The 16660-nt window shown below is 39.4% G+C and overlaps 1 protein-coding gene across 1 annotated transcript in view; it reads left to right on the top strand.

The window, feature by feature from the left end:
* Positions 1-16660, top strand: part of slit3 (slit homolog 3 (Drosophila)) — a 354995-nt gene that overhangs the window by 16856 nt on the left and 321479 nt on the right. Inside the window, exons 2-3 of the mRNA XM_088344825.1 lie at positions 10835-10906; positions 15918-15989. Coding sequence (XP_088200951.1) covers positions 10835-10906; positions 15918-15989 — 144 coding nt within the window. The remainder of the gene's footprint in view (positions 1-10834; positions 10907-15917; positions 15990-16660) is intronic.

The raw sequence follows: 16660 nt of genomic DNA, 5'->3' as shown, positions 1-16660 counted from the left end.
ATTCTCAAGCATATTCTTTGCACGGACTTATTTTCAAAATCAATGATCAAGATTGTCTGACTATGTAATTTTTTCCACATGGGAATTTTAAGTGATTTTGATTTATTTATTTGAAAAATGTATATAATTTTCCGGATAAAATAAGTTTTTATTTAACCCTAATGGTATTGTTACATTCATAATGTTTGGCTCATTATTTGTTTGATTTTTATGTGTTTATAAATTAAAAAAAAACGGCCGGCAATCATGTCAGCTCCCTTTAGGTGATTTTAATGTTATGTATAATAAATACAAGTTTCATGACCAAGGAAAAAAACGCACGTTGAAATTGTAGTTCATGTACTTTGGCCTAATATTCAAATCAATATTGTTTTTTTCTTTTTTAAAGAATAAAGACTTTTTTTACCACTAGGATGCATTGTGTTTTAATTTTTTTTTTTTAACGATAGTTTTATAATATCTCATCTCATTAGCTGCACCGCTTATCCTCAGTAGGGTCGCAGGGGTGCTGGAGCCCATCCCAGCAATCATCGGTCAGTGGGCAGGGGACACCCTGAACTGGTTGCCAGCCAATCGCAGGGCACACAGGGACAGACAACTCGCTCACTCATTCACACCTAGGGACAATTTGGACCGGCCAATCCACCTGAAATGCATGTCTTTGGAATGTGGGAGGAAACTGGAGTGCCCGGAGGAAACCCACGCAAGCACGGGGAGAACATACAAACGCACAGGAAGTCCGGTAGCTGGATATGAACCCACACAGGAGGTTCCCAAGACCTTAGAACTGTGCCTGCACACACGCGAACCACTGCGCCGCTGGGCTGCCCTGATAAATAATATACTGTTGTAGAATAAAGAAACATTTTATTTTGCTGCCACCTACTGAAATGTATGAATATTACAGTTTGCCAGCTGATCTCTGAAAGAAAGCATTTATACTGACTGACGGAATGTTTTTTTGCAAATATAAAACTGGGCAATTTTTTTAGGCACACTAGACAAGGTCTAATGACACACTAGTGTGCCAGGGCACACCGACTAAACAGCACTGGATTGATGAATGATCGTCTTCCCGAGTTATCAGTCCTATTTTCTTGCTCACACGTCATCAGTGTGACACCTCCCACGAGACAAAACACGAGCACTCAGACAGAAGCCCATTACCAATAAACTTGTGGCACTAACCAAAAACGAGCTAATTGATATCGCCGTCCAAAAATAAAGGGACACTCTTTGAGACGTCTTTCTTTTCATGTGGGCCGTCAACTCACCACCAAAGCGTGACTGGGTTCTTCTTCAGGCTCAGCAGTGTAGGCATTGGCGAGAGGACGGGCCTTTGCGGCAATAACATAGTCAGAAGACGCTGAATTTGCATGATGCCTTCACGTGACTGAGGAAACCAAGTCAGTACAAGCTGGAAATTGGGCAGTCAAGTCATATTTCCACACAGCATTAGTACTTCAATTGGATTTGGAGCGCTAAATCATGACCGGGACTCCAGCAAGCTATATATATGGATAATACTTACTTAGCTAATAATTTATTTGACTCAGTTGTTGCTCTGCACTATTAACAATTTGCCTGCTAAAACTTATTTCAACATCTCTCTCTGCTCTCTGTGGGTCTTTGTCATTTCTTTGAAAAAACAATTGTTATTATTAATTAATATAATACAGCAATACCTCGCTATAACCCAGTTTACTTTGAACGGTTTTGCTACTTCATGGATTTTGCATTGTGCATTGTGTACTGTATTCTGATTGGCTAAACAGTCTCCCTGCTTTATACTATTTCAGGATACAGTAGTTATTTGTTTAAAAAAAAAAAAAGGTTTTACGCAGTTCACGGTTCTCTGATCCCTTGACCGCATGGGTATTGGGAAACCTTTGAGGACACAACTCTGGACAGTCCTCTCCACTTTGGATGGTTCCTGGCCTGTTCTTGGGTCGTGGAAAAATTGGCACCAGTTCAATCCTTAATGTTGTCGGCCCTGTTCTTCTTAATGCTAGGACCTTAGCTTAGCCAGCTTTAGGGCTAGGACCTTAGCTTGGCCTTTTGGCTGAGAGTAAGTGTCCCGGCTCCTAGGCTTTGTAGCGCATTATGAACTGACCGATAACGGATAATGGATAATGAATAACAAAGATAGTACAATAACCCTTAAAAACCCCAAAACCCCCTTTCTCTCCTCCTGCCCTCTTGGACTATGCCCTGGAGAATTAGCTTGGCCAGTCCTGATGAACTTGTGACATGACCAGACCACTGGAATTTTTGTCTGCGCATAGTTGACAACAATTCTTAGTAGGTTCCGATGTTCCCTCTGATGGTGTGTCGCATTGTTTCGTTTGTCACATGGGCTAAGTAGCTGATGCCTAGAAGTTTCCTGTAGCATCCCATGTCTGAAGCCTGGATTTTCTTTTCCTCAGTACTTTTATTTATTACACATATGCTTGAGCCCGTAGAAAGGGTTTGTTCTGATTTAGTGTGAAATTGTATTTTATGTATAGATTGTAATTTAGTATTTCATTTTATAGCTATTGTTTATTTTTTGTATGTGGTATCTTATTTGGCTGCGATTGGCTGGCAACCAGTTCAGGGTGTCCCCTGCACACTGCCCGGAGATGGCTGGGATGGGCTCCAGCCCCCCCGCGACCCTAATAAGGATAAGCGGTACAGCTAATGAGATGAGATGAGATCTTCTTTGGGCATTGTGTTAGTAGTAATTTAGGTAGTATTTCCATTTCCGGTTTCAACACTTGTTCCTGGTTTAAATTCTGTCAGGTTGAGTTTTGTTTAGACTTTTCCTTGTTTTGGGACCACATGTATGTTTGCCACTTTGTACCTCTGCTTTATTTTAAGTACCCCTGCCTCATTTTCTGCTTTATCCGCATTTGGTCGACCAGCAAAACCTCAAACAAATCTTTTAGTTGTATTCCAATTAAATAATTTTGGAGTTGTCAAAGTCATCCATGAAGTAAAATCGATTGTCAAACAATTGGAAGGGGGGCTCAACACCGAGGCTTGCTCGCTATTTTCTCATCTACATGACTTTTTAGCGAGAGCGGCTAATGCTAACGCTACGTTTTATAAGCCACCAGTTGAACTTTTACGCCCAACATCATCTTTTTCTTCTCCTCTGTCCGCTGATGGACATGCCAGAGAAATGTTCGAGGGGCAAAAGGAAGTGGGCAATTAGGATTCCTTTGCGTGGCTGCAAGTCGTCCAGAGCGAAATTGAGCATACCTATCTGAGAACAAGCAAAGGAGGAGCGATTAAAAGCGCTTTGTGGAAAAAATAACAAGAGATTAGCGCAGGAAAGCCAAGACCTTTCTTTTTTTTCCCCCTCCTCCCTTTTTTATCAGGGCGCAAACGGACAAAGATACTCAAGGGTTAAAACAAGGCAAACAAATCAATGCGATGGACAAAAAGTTAACGTTTTGGTTGTCAGGATTCTGCTTTTAGCTTAATTCCAGTAGTAGAAGCAAAGGCACTTGATACTCTGCATATTTGTGCAAAAGAGACTCTAGTGGAAGCACTTCTTCAACTCAAGAGAGAGCAGAATAAGCAGTGGAGACTTGAAATTGTAGCCGTTAAAAAGTTAGTTTGACTATGTCATCAGATAGCATAGCACGTTATGGTAAATTTTTAAAATGGTTAATGTAGCTTATTCAACTTTAGACTCAAGTGGCACAGAAATTTTGTCCATTAGCCATGTCCAATCAAAAATGAACCTTTACAATATAACAAAATTAAAAGTATTTAGGGCACACCACATTATTGTCTGCAGTTCAAGCCCCAATATATATTTTCTGACTACTAGTTGACACTGGTGCAGCATGGCGGCGCAGTTGTTAGCACGTGTGTGGCACAGTTTTGAGATCATGGGATCGAACCTCATGTGTGGAGTTTGCATGTTCTCCCCGTGCTTGTGTGGGTTTCCTCCAGGCACTCCGGTTTCCTCCCCATTCCAAAAACATGCATGTCATGTTAATTGGCCGGGCCAAATTGTCCCTAGGTGTGAATGAATGAGTGAGTTGTCTGTCTCTGTGTACCCTGCGACTGGCTGGCAACCAGTTCAGGGTGTCCCCTGCCCACTGCCCGAGGATAGCTGGTTTGGGCTCCAGCACCCCCGTGACCCTACTGAGGATAAGCGGTGCAGGTAATGGATGGGTGGATGGATGGATTATACTGCTTGGTATGACAGTTCATTAATTGTCAGTACTGCTATTTTATTTGTCAATATTTTATTTCATATTGGCTGGTTCAAAAAAAATATTTATGTATTTTTTTATTATTTACATTTATTTATGTATTTATTTATTTATTACAGTATTGTGCGCTTGTCTAGGATTGTGATGGTCCTGTCTTGGAGCCTTTCAGTTCTTCTTTGAAAGGGATACCCAAATTCTAAAACATAAAAAATGTGAGAAAATGGCACATGTTTTTGCACGATATTTTTATGTATGTGGTTTATAACTTAATATCTGTATTTTACTTGTGTAATACAGCCACCAAAGAGTCTTTATAATGACTAACTTTAACAGTAAGCAGCTAGGATAACTGCGAGCCAACGTAAAAAAACGATTATGGCAACAAACACAAACCCAGGCAGGAAAAAGCAAAGAGCAAGGCAGGCAATCCAGCTAGCCATCTGTTAACAGGGCTAACCTATACCGAATAAAACTGGAAGCCTTTGGGGGCCGGCCCGCGAACGCGGAGCTATGCAGACAACTGTATTCAATGCATGATAAGCGGCAAAAACAACAAAAGAAAAGTCACAATCACATACATAAAAGAGGCAAAGGCAAGAAAGGAATGAACACTGCACAAGACAACAGCTAAACTAACCGCACAAAGCTTGAGATGATCAAAACAAGCACCTCGGTCATAACAGTCAGAAGTCCCACAGCAACACGGTAAGCAAAGTTCAAATTACGCCACGGAAAAATGAGCGCCGTGCATTCGCTGTTTACTACAATGGTCGTCTATTTTTCAATGGGGCGTGCCAATGTTTTGATTTTCGCTGTCAGCTCAAGGGTATATGAGATCAAACTACTACTACATTGAATATTATTAATTCCTCAAGGTCCATGGCAGGGTGAATAGGTTTTAAACTCATTCGCATGATTGTGGGAGGAACACTACACGATCTGCGCTTAATTAAAAAAAAAAAAGGGTTTTCGTAATTCCTTTAGGGGGGTTGTAGCACCGACCTGAGAACATCAGGTCAAAGAGGTGGTTGTATATATATATATATATATATATATATATATATATATATATATATATATATCTCATCTCATTAGCTGCACAGCTTATCCTCAGTAGGGTCACAGGGGTGCTGGAACCCATCCCAGCAATCATTGGGTAGTGGGCTGGGGACACCCTGAACTGGTTGCCAGCCAATCGCAGGGCACACAGGGACAGACAGGTCGCTCTTTCATTCACACCTAGGGACAATTTGGACCGGCCAATCCAACTGAAATGCATGTCTTTGGTGCATGTTGGCTGCGGCTGCATCGGCTCGCTACAACGGGTCAGGTGTATCGACATTTCGTTTTGTGTACATTGTTACAAAGAATGACAATACAAAGGAAATTATTATTATTATTATTATTATTATTAATGGGAGGAAACCGGAGTCCCCGGAGGAAACCCACGCAAGCACGGGGAGAGCATACAAACTCCGCTCAGGGCGCTGGAGCCCATGCAAGCTATCTTCGGGGAGTGGGCCAGGAACACCCTGAACTGGTTGACAGCCATTTACCGGGTACACGGAGACATACAACCATTCATATCCAGGGACAATTTGGACCGACCAAATAACCTGACATTTTATTTTTGTATTTTATTTTTCACCACCGGAATTTAGTAAGTATTGAAATTAAAAAGCTGATTAAATTTTCCTTGTTTTTAAATCATATATTCAGTCTCTGTAACAGAGTGCGGGCTCTCTTTATACCTTGCTCTTGAATCCCTCTTATCTATCAAACCTCAACGACCCCCCCCACCAAAAAATGCTAATATAATAATCTGGTGATCCTATTCCTAATCCTTTCTTTTCGCATCTTTGCGATTGATGATGCGGTTTTCTGCCTGGCCTCGTATGTTTGTCCGGATGCGGCGAGGCGGCAAAGCACAAGATTGAGATAAGGATGGACTGACGGCAGAAGACAAGAGAGGGGTAAATGTAGTAGGCTGTAAAACGAGTGAAAGCTTGCGATAAAAAAAGAAAAGAAAACATATCTTGTTATTGAGCAAGGAAACAGCAAAGAAAAAGCGTTTAGTCGATACAGGACGAGGAGAAGATAAGGGTGAACCAACGAGGTAGCATTAAAGAGATGAAAGCAGCAAAGGGTGTAAAGCTCCGTTGTGTTCAATGTGAATATATTCTGTGGTTTTTCCATTAATTCAAATCTAAGAAGTGTTTTTGTTTTTGCGCTGTTTCAAATAGTGACGGGAATTCCATTTCTTATTTAATTACTGTCTCTTTTGACTTAGGCCACTGAAAAGAGGCTCTTTTGGGTCCCAAACAGCTCTTTTTGTTTTGTTTTTAATGGCATATTACCAATACCAGTAAAATAATATGCACAAAATACTACTACATTAAAATAGGCTTTATACGTCAATATGCAGTAAACTTTTACCTAATTTAAACCTTTAAAAAAAAATATACTAATCAAACATCACAGAGATGGCGCCATTTATATTGGAAAAAAAGAGAGGAAGAGAAAGAAAGGGGGATGAAGAAAGAAATAAAGAAATAAAATAGAACAACAAGAGTAAGATAGAGTGATAAAGAGATGAAGAGGACGAGAGGGGGAAATACAGATGAAGATAGAAAGAGAGAGAAAGATTAAGAATAAAAGAGAAAGAAAAAAAGAGAGAGTGAGAGAACAAAACAGGAAGAGAAAGAGAGAGACACGTGGAGAGATATAGATGGAAACATATAGAAAGACAAAAGAAATGAAGAGTGAAAGTGAGAGAAAGAGGGGATAAAGAATGAGTGAGAAAGATAAATGGGGAAAAAGAGAGAGAACAAATGAGATAACAAAAGAAAAAGATATAGGAAAAAAAGAAAATAATGAGGTAATGAGAATAGAAAGAGAAAGAAGCAGTGAAAAATAGACGAAAAGGAAAAGGTAAAGAGTGATAGAGAGAAAGAGGATGAGAGAAAACAAGAAGTGGGAGAGAAAAAGAAAGAAAAAGAAAGAGTGTGAGAAAGAAAAAAAATGAGAGAAAGTAAAAAAACAAGAACAGAAAACAGAGAAGTAGTGAAAAATGAAGAGGTGGATAGAGAAGGAGAGAAAGGGTAAGTGAGGGACAGAAACAAAGAAAGAATACAAATGAGAGGGAGATAAGATGAATTAGGAAGAGAGTGAGGAAGACAAAAATGAAAAAAATAATGAACGAGGGAGAAAAAACAGAGTAAGAGAGGGAGTGAGGGAAAGAAAGAAAGAAATATAGAAAGATAGGTAAATATATAGAGATGGAGAGGAAGAGAGAGAAAGGACGACAAAGAAAAATGGAGAGAAAGAAAGGAAGAAAAACAAAGACTAAGAAAGAGAGAGAACAAGAGAAAGATGGAATGACAAAAAGAGAGAAAGAGTTGGAGCAAGAGAAAGAGAACAATAATGAGAGAGAGAGAGACAGAGAGAGAGAGAGAGAGAGAAAGAGAGAGAGAGAGAGGGAGGCTCTTTATTGATGGGAGAATGCCTCTCGTCATTCACTTCGGAGACCCAGCTCATAGAGCCGTTTCGTTTGCAAACGACACATCATTAGTTACAAACAGGAAAGACAAATGTTTCAGTATTTTAGTGTGGGCTTGAGAGGGTTTGGGCTCCCTCCCACAGAGTTCCTGTCAGACTTTCAGCTTCAGCACATTTGACCTTTCCTGAGGCGTGATGGCCCCCGCCTCACCATCAACCTCCTCCTCCTACTCCTTGTGATTATTTCCAGATTTCCATCACTGCCTGGTTTAGTGATGGGAAACGCAAACAAATTTCATTCAACACTCGCTTAAGACCGGTCACAAGATTCCGACAGTTTTGGCTACTGGTTTTGAGGTGATTTTCAATTAAATCAATTTCAAAATGAATGGGAATTTACACAAATCCTCATGCCGTCAGAGCGAGAACCAGCAGGCTAAAGGACAGCTTCTATCTGGCTGTCAGGACTCTGAACGCTCTCCCTGCCCTACCCCCTGTTTTCTGCCAAATCAATGCTAAACCGCTCTATTTACATTCTGCTATACTTTGCACAATTATATTCCAAACATTTGAATACTTTTATATTCTTGTAAGTATACTTTTTTTTACCTTGCTGCTGTCTGTTATTTGTATTTGTTGGACATGTGATTCTTGCTAAGGTGTGATGGCAGTTTCATTATGTTGGTTGAAGAGGATGAAATTTCATCTGTGCCGTATGTTGCGCATATAGCATACTTGATAATATACCTGAACTAGCCTACTCAACTTTATTTGTGGACACAGATGAAAATACTTCAAATATTGTGTGGTGCGTTTAGGATACTCAATTCTTTCCACAGTTAAAATTACTTGACATACAAGAGTCACACTGGAATGCAAGTCGTATATTTTTGAAGATCATATAACAAAGAATGTGCTAGTTTTGGTCACGGAAGACAAAAATACAAGTTTCGGTCTAAAATATGACGCAGCAAAGAAGACAATGCTAGTTTATGGTCGAAAACAGTAGGGGGCGGAGGGATATTCGGCAACTACGGCCCGCGGTCCAAATACGGCTAGGCAAGGTTTTCAATACGGCCCGTGAAACAAAAAGTACTACAAAATAAAATAGTGTTGTTGTTTTGGTTGCTACTCTTGTCCCCTTAGTTCCTCCCCCTTCCATAAAAATATATTTTTCATAATCATGTTTTTAAACAATTTATTTTCATGTTTTTTATTCAAAATGTTTTTCAAATTTCTTACAAAAACATTTTGAGTTGTTTTAATTCACTCCATCAAATGTAGGTGCTTTAAAAGGCGCAGATTGGTGAGGTGTTGTAAAAGGATAGTGGGATGTTTGGACGCGTTCTAAGGGATGGGCTGGGCACCTGTATGATGCGGCAGGGGCAAACCAGTGAAAGCTGTCGAGGCCTGCTGTTGAACAGAAGAGTGTGTTGTCTCACCCTGACCTGAGTGACATGGGCGCTTTCTTGTGTCCCATTTCATCTGGAGGGACTAAAGCAAGATCAACTTAGGTGCCGAGGTGCCTAACTTGTTTGGGTGTTTGGGCATTCGGGTTGGCCATGGTCCAGAAATTTTTGTGTGTTTTTTTGCTATTTATTCCCTTTTTTATTTTCTTTGTAATTGTATGTGTTTGTCTTGCTGTTGGTCACCTCTCTTGAGGGATATGACCAAGGTAGATAGATAAATAGATAGATTGATGGATAGATAGATGGATAGATAGATTAAGAGGCACATACTATTCATTTTCAGTGTTATAAGACACATTTGATAAAATGCATTATGAATGATTATTTATCCATCCATCTATCCAAGTCAAATCCCTCGAGAGGGTTGACCGACAGCAAGACAACACATACAAAAATAAATAAAATAAAATAAAATAAAAAAATATAAAAATAATTAAATATTTAAAAAAAAATGACATATACATGCAAATGCCTGCGTGTGTATATATAAATTCAGAAATGAAGATGACAAAAAATGCAAAATCTATTTTCCTCATGCATTTCTAAAGGTATCGGATGAAGACTGTATCTGTTGATACAAAGACTCAATCAAACTTCTTTTTTTTGTCATTCTGGTCTGACCCTTCTGCGCAACTGCCAAAAGTATTTTGAGGGTAAAAGGAAAACAACGCTAGTTTTGTTGTGCTTGAAGTATGTCGTAGTATTACGTTCAAACCCAGTATACATAATAAAAACAGCTATGAGAAAAAGGACGACAAAACGCAGCACCCACCTAGCTCGATGCTAATTCTAAATGCTAACATTATAAGCTAGCATTTTGAATAATTACTTGTGGGAGTATAACTTTTAATTATAAGGCCTTAAAAGACACAATAAAGAGTCACCAACATCATTGTTTTTTTCAGTAGTTGTGAAACTCTTCTTATTTGCGTTTAAACCATGGAATAAAATACAACTCAAGTCAGGTTTGTGTTCGTAACAAAGGTTGCAAAGTCGGTTGGTCCTTGCCACGTCTTCCCGGGTACGTTATTGCCACAAGCCCCCACCCTCCCGAACCCTACCCTGCACCAGTGGCCCACTTCAGGGCCTGCAGCATGGCTCCGATTAGCTTGCTTGAAACCGAATACGGGGCTTAAATCAGATTTATACGGTCAATGTTTAGGTGTGTTATGAAAAACACACATGCGGAGACTGCATTTGCCAAAGCCAGACTGTTTATACGCCTATATACGCGCAAACACTCACACAAAAGTGTGTGTATTTATGTGAAACTAGAGGGAAAATTGCATCTGTGCCACGGCGTTTCAATAAACGTTCGAAACAGAAAGGGGACTCGTCAACAAACACACACACACACTTCATTGTACACGATCTCACAAGATTAAATGGCAGGTAAGAAAGAAGGACCTTTTCAAAGGAAATGCAAAAAAACCCTTTTCTTTTAGTTGTTAGTTTAGCACACAATTTTTGGCTTCTACTCGCTAGCCAAAAAGTGTGCGGGCCCCGCAGCCGCGGTCTGCCGGCCTCCATTTTTGAAGCCGCGTACTTGTTTGTTGATGCTCGTTGAACCCGATCGAGCTTTTATTTTAGCCTTTGTAATCTGGGTTTGAGGTTTGTTGTTGAGTGACTGATTATTTTTTCTTTCTTACCTTGCAGGGACCTGAACAGAAACAACATCACCCGGATCACCAAAGTGGACTTCTCTGGCCTCAAGAATCTTCGAATTCTGTGAGTTCTTTGTCGGAAAACAATGTCTTTGATTTAATCGAGTGAGTAGGTGTGGGAAAACACGAAAATCTTTAGATGCAGAACAATGTCTGTCCGTCTGTCTTTTACTGTTTCTCTCTATCTCTTTTTCTGTCTGTCACTCGATCTCTCTGTCTCTCTTTTACTGTATCTCTTGTTCTGTCTGTCTCTCCATCTTTCTATTTCTCTCTTTTACAGTTTATGTCTGTTTCTCTTGTTCTCTCTGTATCTCAATGTATCTGTCTCTTACAGTTTCTCTCCGTTTTTCTTTCTCTTTGTCTCTATTTCCTTCTCTTTCTGTATCTCTCTATCTTACTCATGTTTTTTCCTTTGCTACTCTTTCTCTGTTGCACTGTTCTCTCTTTTTCTGCCAATCTGTGTATCTCTCTCATTGTATATATATTTGTATTTATCAAGCTCTTTGTACATTGCTACAGGTAGCTAGATTTCACTATTACCAGCAATTTATATAAGCTAGTTACTTATATATTGCAAATAGGTAGCCTTTAATGCACCAATTTAGTTGGTTAGATTCCTTGTGGTTATTTTTTTAGCTCGACAACTATAGTATTGTCGAATCATGCTAAACAGACCTGCTGAATATATTGCTTGAATCTTACACAGCCCATTATTAGCAATTTCTCCCGAACCTACTGGAAGGTCAATAAATTGCATACACAGCTCACAATAGAAATTTAAAGAAATTTGACTTTCAATAGATATATAAATCGCAAGTTAAACTACAGATGCAATCAACGGTGTGTGTAACCAACACACAGATGATGAATAGGAATACTTGGGTAGAAAGCTATCCTAACCATCTAAATCACTCAACTCGAATTATTAAAACCTTTTTGAGCAAAAATCATGTTGCTTAGATAGTACAAGGTTTTTCTTATCATCCGTGGTCACGGTGGCCCATGAGGTAATACAGTTTAGTCATTTTGGTTTAATAATTTTGCCCTTATTTTGAGTTTTGCTCTATTTTAACCTTTTTTGTCGAGTTTATCTGGAAAAAAAAAAAAAATTAAAAACAATGCTAAAATTGGCTTGCAGTAAAAATGTTTTTTTTCTAATACATTCTAGATCTTGTCTTTTTTTCTCCGTAAATTAAGAACATAATAGTTGAAATAACGTCATCAAATAAAATAAGTTATTTAATATCTGTCCTTGTACTATGTCTGGTAATATGGTAATCTGCTGGCACCTACTGATATGGATGAATATTACAGTTACTCAGCTGATTACTGGAAGAAAGCAATGTTACTAAACAATGGAATGCTTTTTTTTTTTTAAAGATAAAATTCGGCAATTTCCTGTGGCACACGAGACAATGTCTGGTGGCACACTAGTGTGCCCCAGCATACTGGTTAAAAAACACTGATCCTACTATCCAGCTACTGCTAGGTATTACATAAGGCTGTATACAGTGTTATGTGTTTAAGAATTCGCACCCTTGCTGTCTAATTGTTTCGGTTTTGTGATGAGCACAAATTGGTTGTTCCATGATAGACAAACACATGAATGAGTTCCTTCTACTTGATTAGATTTTATGTCTTTGTGTGTGCTACCCCTTCTGTATGTGTGTGAGGGCCCATAATAACTATAATCACACAGGCTGGTGGACAAAAATACACTCGCTGCACAAGCTGGGCTGGGAAGTGGAAATAAGGCGATGCATGTGTGTGTTTTCATTTGTAAGCACATTTGCTGTGGCATTTGGCGCTCATGCCGGCCACTGTGACAACTTGTGAGCGAGCGTGAGAGATTTTTGGATGTCCCGGCGAATCGGTGAACGGCCGTATGTGTGAGAGCACTTTCGTATGAGTGTGTGTGTGTCCGACTGAGAGAGTGTGATGCCTCGGCGGTTTGTTTCATGTGGTCAGTGAAAAACTGCTGTAACATTTCCCAACTGTAAATCTCTGCAAATTGGCCAGGAGACGGTTTGTGGAAGTGAAGACCGTCTGAGAAAAGTACTAGCTCCAGAAAATTCATTCTACACACACACACACAGACACACACTTAAACATTCAGACGTTTGAAGAGATAAAACAAATGTGACTTCTTCCTCCATATAACTTTAATATACGGTTGCGTAATAGCATCCATTAATAATGGCCGTTGATGGCCGATTTCCTCCTTTAGTACAATACCAGAATCCTTAGTGTGCACTTTTTTTTTCTTGGGGTCATTTTACGTCTTCTCCTATTGCTAAAGTCATCTACCAACTCGATGTGTTTTGTGTGTGTACTTCATTTTTATTGACTCCATGTCATCCTCAATTTAACTAGGGTCAACAAAAAACAACATTTTTTTTTCACTAAATGAACTAAAAGCTAGAGATAAGTCACAGTCAACGAAAATTAGAAATTTAACTACCCCTTTTCGAACATGTTATGTAACATTATTTTGTTGTTGACTCATTGTTTTTGTTCTGTTTTTATTTTAATGTTCGAAATAAAGTTTTCATTCATTCATTTAAAATGTTTCCATCACCTTAAAAAGGTGTCAGCATTATGAACTTAACATTTTCACAGGGTTTTTGTCTTATTAATATTAGATATTATATTATTAAAGTGGCAGGACGGTCCGCTGTGCAGTGGTTAGAGCGTGTGCGGCACAGTTCTGAGGTCATGAGATTGAACCTTCCTTTGTGGAGTTTGCATGTTCTCCCCATGCTTGCGTGGGTTTCCTCCGGGCACTCCGGTTTCCTCCCACATTCCAAAAACATGCATGTCAGGTTAATTGGCCAGTCCAAATTGTCCCTAGGTGTGAATGAGCGAGTGAGTTGTCCTTCCTTGTGTGCCCTGCGGACTGGCTGGCAACCAGTTCAGGGTGTCCCCTGCCTACTGCCCGAGGATAGCTGGGATGGGCTCCAGCACCCCCGCGACCCATCTGAGGATAAGCGGTGCAGATAATGGATGGATGGATATTATTAAAGTGGTTGCATTACAAATTAAATCCAATAAAAAAATGTTGGAAAGCAGAACAAATCGGCATCCAATCGGTTTTCTCTTCCAACCAGTTGTAATCAGATGAACTCACATTAAAGCCTTTCAGGAGCCATAACTAGACTACAAAATTGCCGCCCTGCCATGCACTACAAAGTAGCCCCCCGGCATACAGTAATAATCGTTTTGAAGTGTGGATCTCAAAGTAAAATTGTCATAAGGAGATGGAACAATGGTAATAAGATAATGTCTACGAAACCCCCGATACCCTTGCTAAAAAAATAACAAAGTATCCACACATTAAACATAATGCGTGTATATATAGTATATATAATATATATAATATATATTTACCGTTGGTGTGATGTGACTTGAGCTGATACAATGGATTTAGTGGGTTGATACAGAGGGGGCACGGGATGGCAGATTACATTTAAAACCAATTTTAAGGATTGCCATACCTTCAGAAGACTTTGTTGTTTTAATCGCCTCTTTATTTTTGACAATTGTCCTGTTTGCACATTGGTCACGGCAATGCAATTCATCAAGGGTAGCTATTTGTGCGCTTTCTTTGTATTTCTTGATAATCACAAAATTTGTTTCCATGGTTATGATGTTTTTCCCTCACCATTTTACCTTACTGCAAACCCCTGAACCCACAGCAGATAAATACAGTACAAAGAAAACAACATTGTATCGCTTACTCAGTCTTTACAACGTACAGAATATTCAGAATTGAACGGAGGGAGAGGAAGGCATTGTGGGAGGGAATTTAGCCATTTGCATATCAGTATCTCCACAATGCCGTGACACAAACCAATAGCAGAACAGCATTTTATATGACACTGACCAATAGGAAACAGGCATCTTATAGATGTAAGTGCGTGTTTCGCATTAATATGCTTGGACACCACAAAATTTAAAATTTGTAAGTTTTTGGCTTACAGAATAATTCGTTGTTGATGTAGTATGGTGGAGAAAATTCCGTAAAAAGGGAACAAAAACACATCTTAAACATCTTCCACATGTGATTTGAAATTTTTGTACGGCTGGGACGCCATATCACAGGGGTCTACTCAATTTTTCCAGAATCCCCCTGACTGGCACACCTGACCTCCATTTAACCCAGTGATCTTAGTGGGTAGGATTTAAAGAAATACAACAAGGATGCTGATAAAGGGTGATAAAATGAAAGCAAAATGCTAGGTGTGAAGACAGAAATAAAACCAAACAAGCAGGGAGAAAAGTCACTTGTTGTTGTGAATTTTAGCATACTATTTGTTTGACATACCTGAGTCAACAGTCTGGATATTTTTCCTTTTACAATTCAGACAAACAAACCAAGTGTGCCGTACAGATTTTTGGAAAAGGCATTATTTAAGTCCTCCTGTTGTGTTGGAAACATGCCAGGCTGATGGAGTTTTCTCCTCTCACTTAAGACATCCAATTTACACCTTTGAAAATTGTATTTAGTCAGGAAAAGTCCCATTATATAAACATACTTATGGTTGTCAGACAATGGAAAACGATGGATATCACATATGTGTCATTTGTTTTCAATGTGACTGAATTACAACATTGTTTTTCCAAGTTTCCTTGTAGCATTAAGCGTTTGGGTTGGCTTTGGCTTGCTGCATGATGACACAGAAAGCGTTCCACCTCTGCGTCACGAAAGATTCATTTTTCAATCGCCTTGATGTCTTCTTTTTTATTTTGCACGCATTCTTTAGTCATAAAAGTGCAATTGCCTCCCCACTGACGTCTTTGTTGCGATCTGGCACCGGCTTGACTTCTTTGTTTGCCTTGGCGTAAAAAAGGGTAATTCAACCTGTTTCCCTCGTTCTCGGGTCAGCAGAGAAACATCTGTCCATGAATGAAATCTTTCCAAACGACTTAGTGGGAATGAATTGAATTAATCAAATTTAATGGAAATGAAAAAAGATATCTTCTTTTTGTGTGTGTGTATTTGTGGGTGTGTTGGATTTTCGCTTGTTTTAAATCTCACCGATGTTTGATGTCTTTGTTCTTGCGTGTTTTTGCAGTCACCTAGAGGACAACCAAATCAGTGTGGTGGAGAGAGGAGCCTTCCAAGACCTGCGACTGCTAGAAAGACTGTAAGCAGCCCATTGTCACTCAAACAACTATTGATCTCCCACCAACATGCTCCTGAGGCAGCCCTATGAACAAAGCCTGAACCTAAACATTGATATTATTTTGTTCATGCGGTGAATAAAGATTAATGTACTGGTAAAAAGCTAAAAATATACAATTTTTATACCATTTACTGTTTCTTTCAGCAGCGCTTCAATGGCAGACACATGTACACCATTTACTTATTGCAAATTTGTTTCCTTTTTTGACTCAGTCGTTGTGGTCACTGTTTTCCACTTTTTCCTCCCTGTCCCTTATTCTCTTGGGACCCATTATTATGGGCAGAAAAGGTAAATGAAACCAACAATATCACAATGAAAAGAGATGGGGTCCCTGTCAAATGCGCCAGTTGACTGAACAGGTAGAAGAAATAGAGCAGAGCACTATCCCCCTCTACTGTTAAGAAGTGGAATTGACCCTCCGTGTTTTCTTTTTAAAATTGTTCTGCCATGGCAAGGGCCCGCTACCGATTGAAAATGGGTCCGCGACCCACTTTTGGGTCCTGACCCACCAATAAAGAAACATTGCGTTAAACTATAATAAAGTGCAAGGAGAAAGTAGCACACAATAAAAACAAATACACAGTGATTCCTGGTGTATGATACAATAATGATTCGAGATCATGTTCAGGGGC

This window comes from Urocampus carinirostris, chromosome 9 (genome assembly GCF_059441175.1).
Source record: "Urocampus carinirostris isolate Australia breed hairy pipefish chromosome 9, RoL_Ucar_1.0, whole genome shotgun sequence".
Classification (NCBI taxonomy): Eukaryota; Metazoa; Chordata; class Actinopteri; order Syngnathiformes; family Syngnathidae; genus Urocampus; species Urocampus carinirostris.
This window is presented reverse-complemented; position numbering and strand designations above follow the sequence as displayed.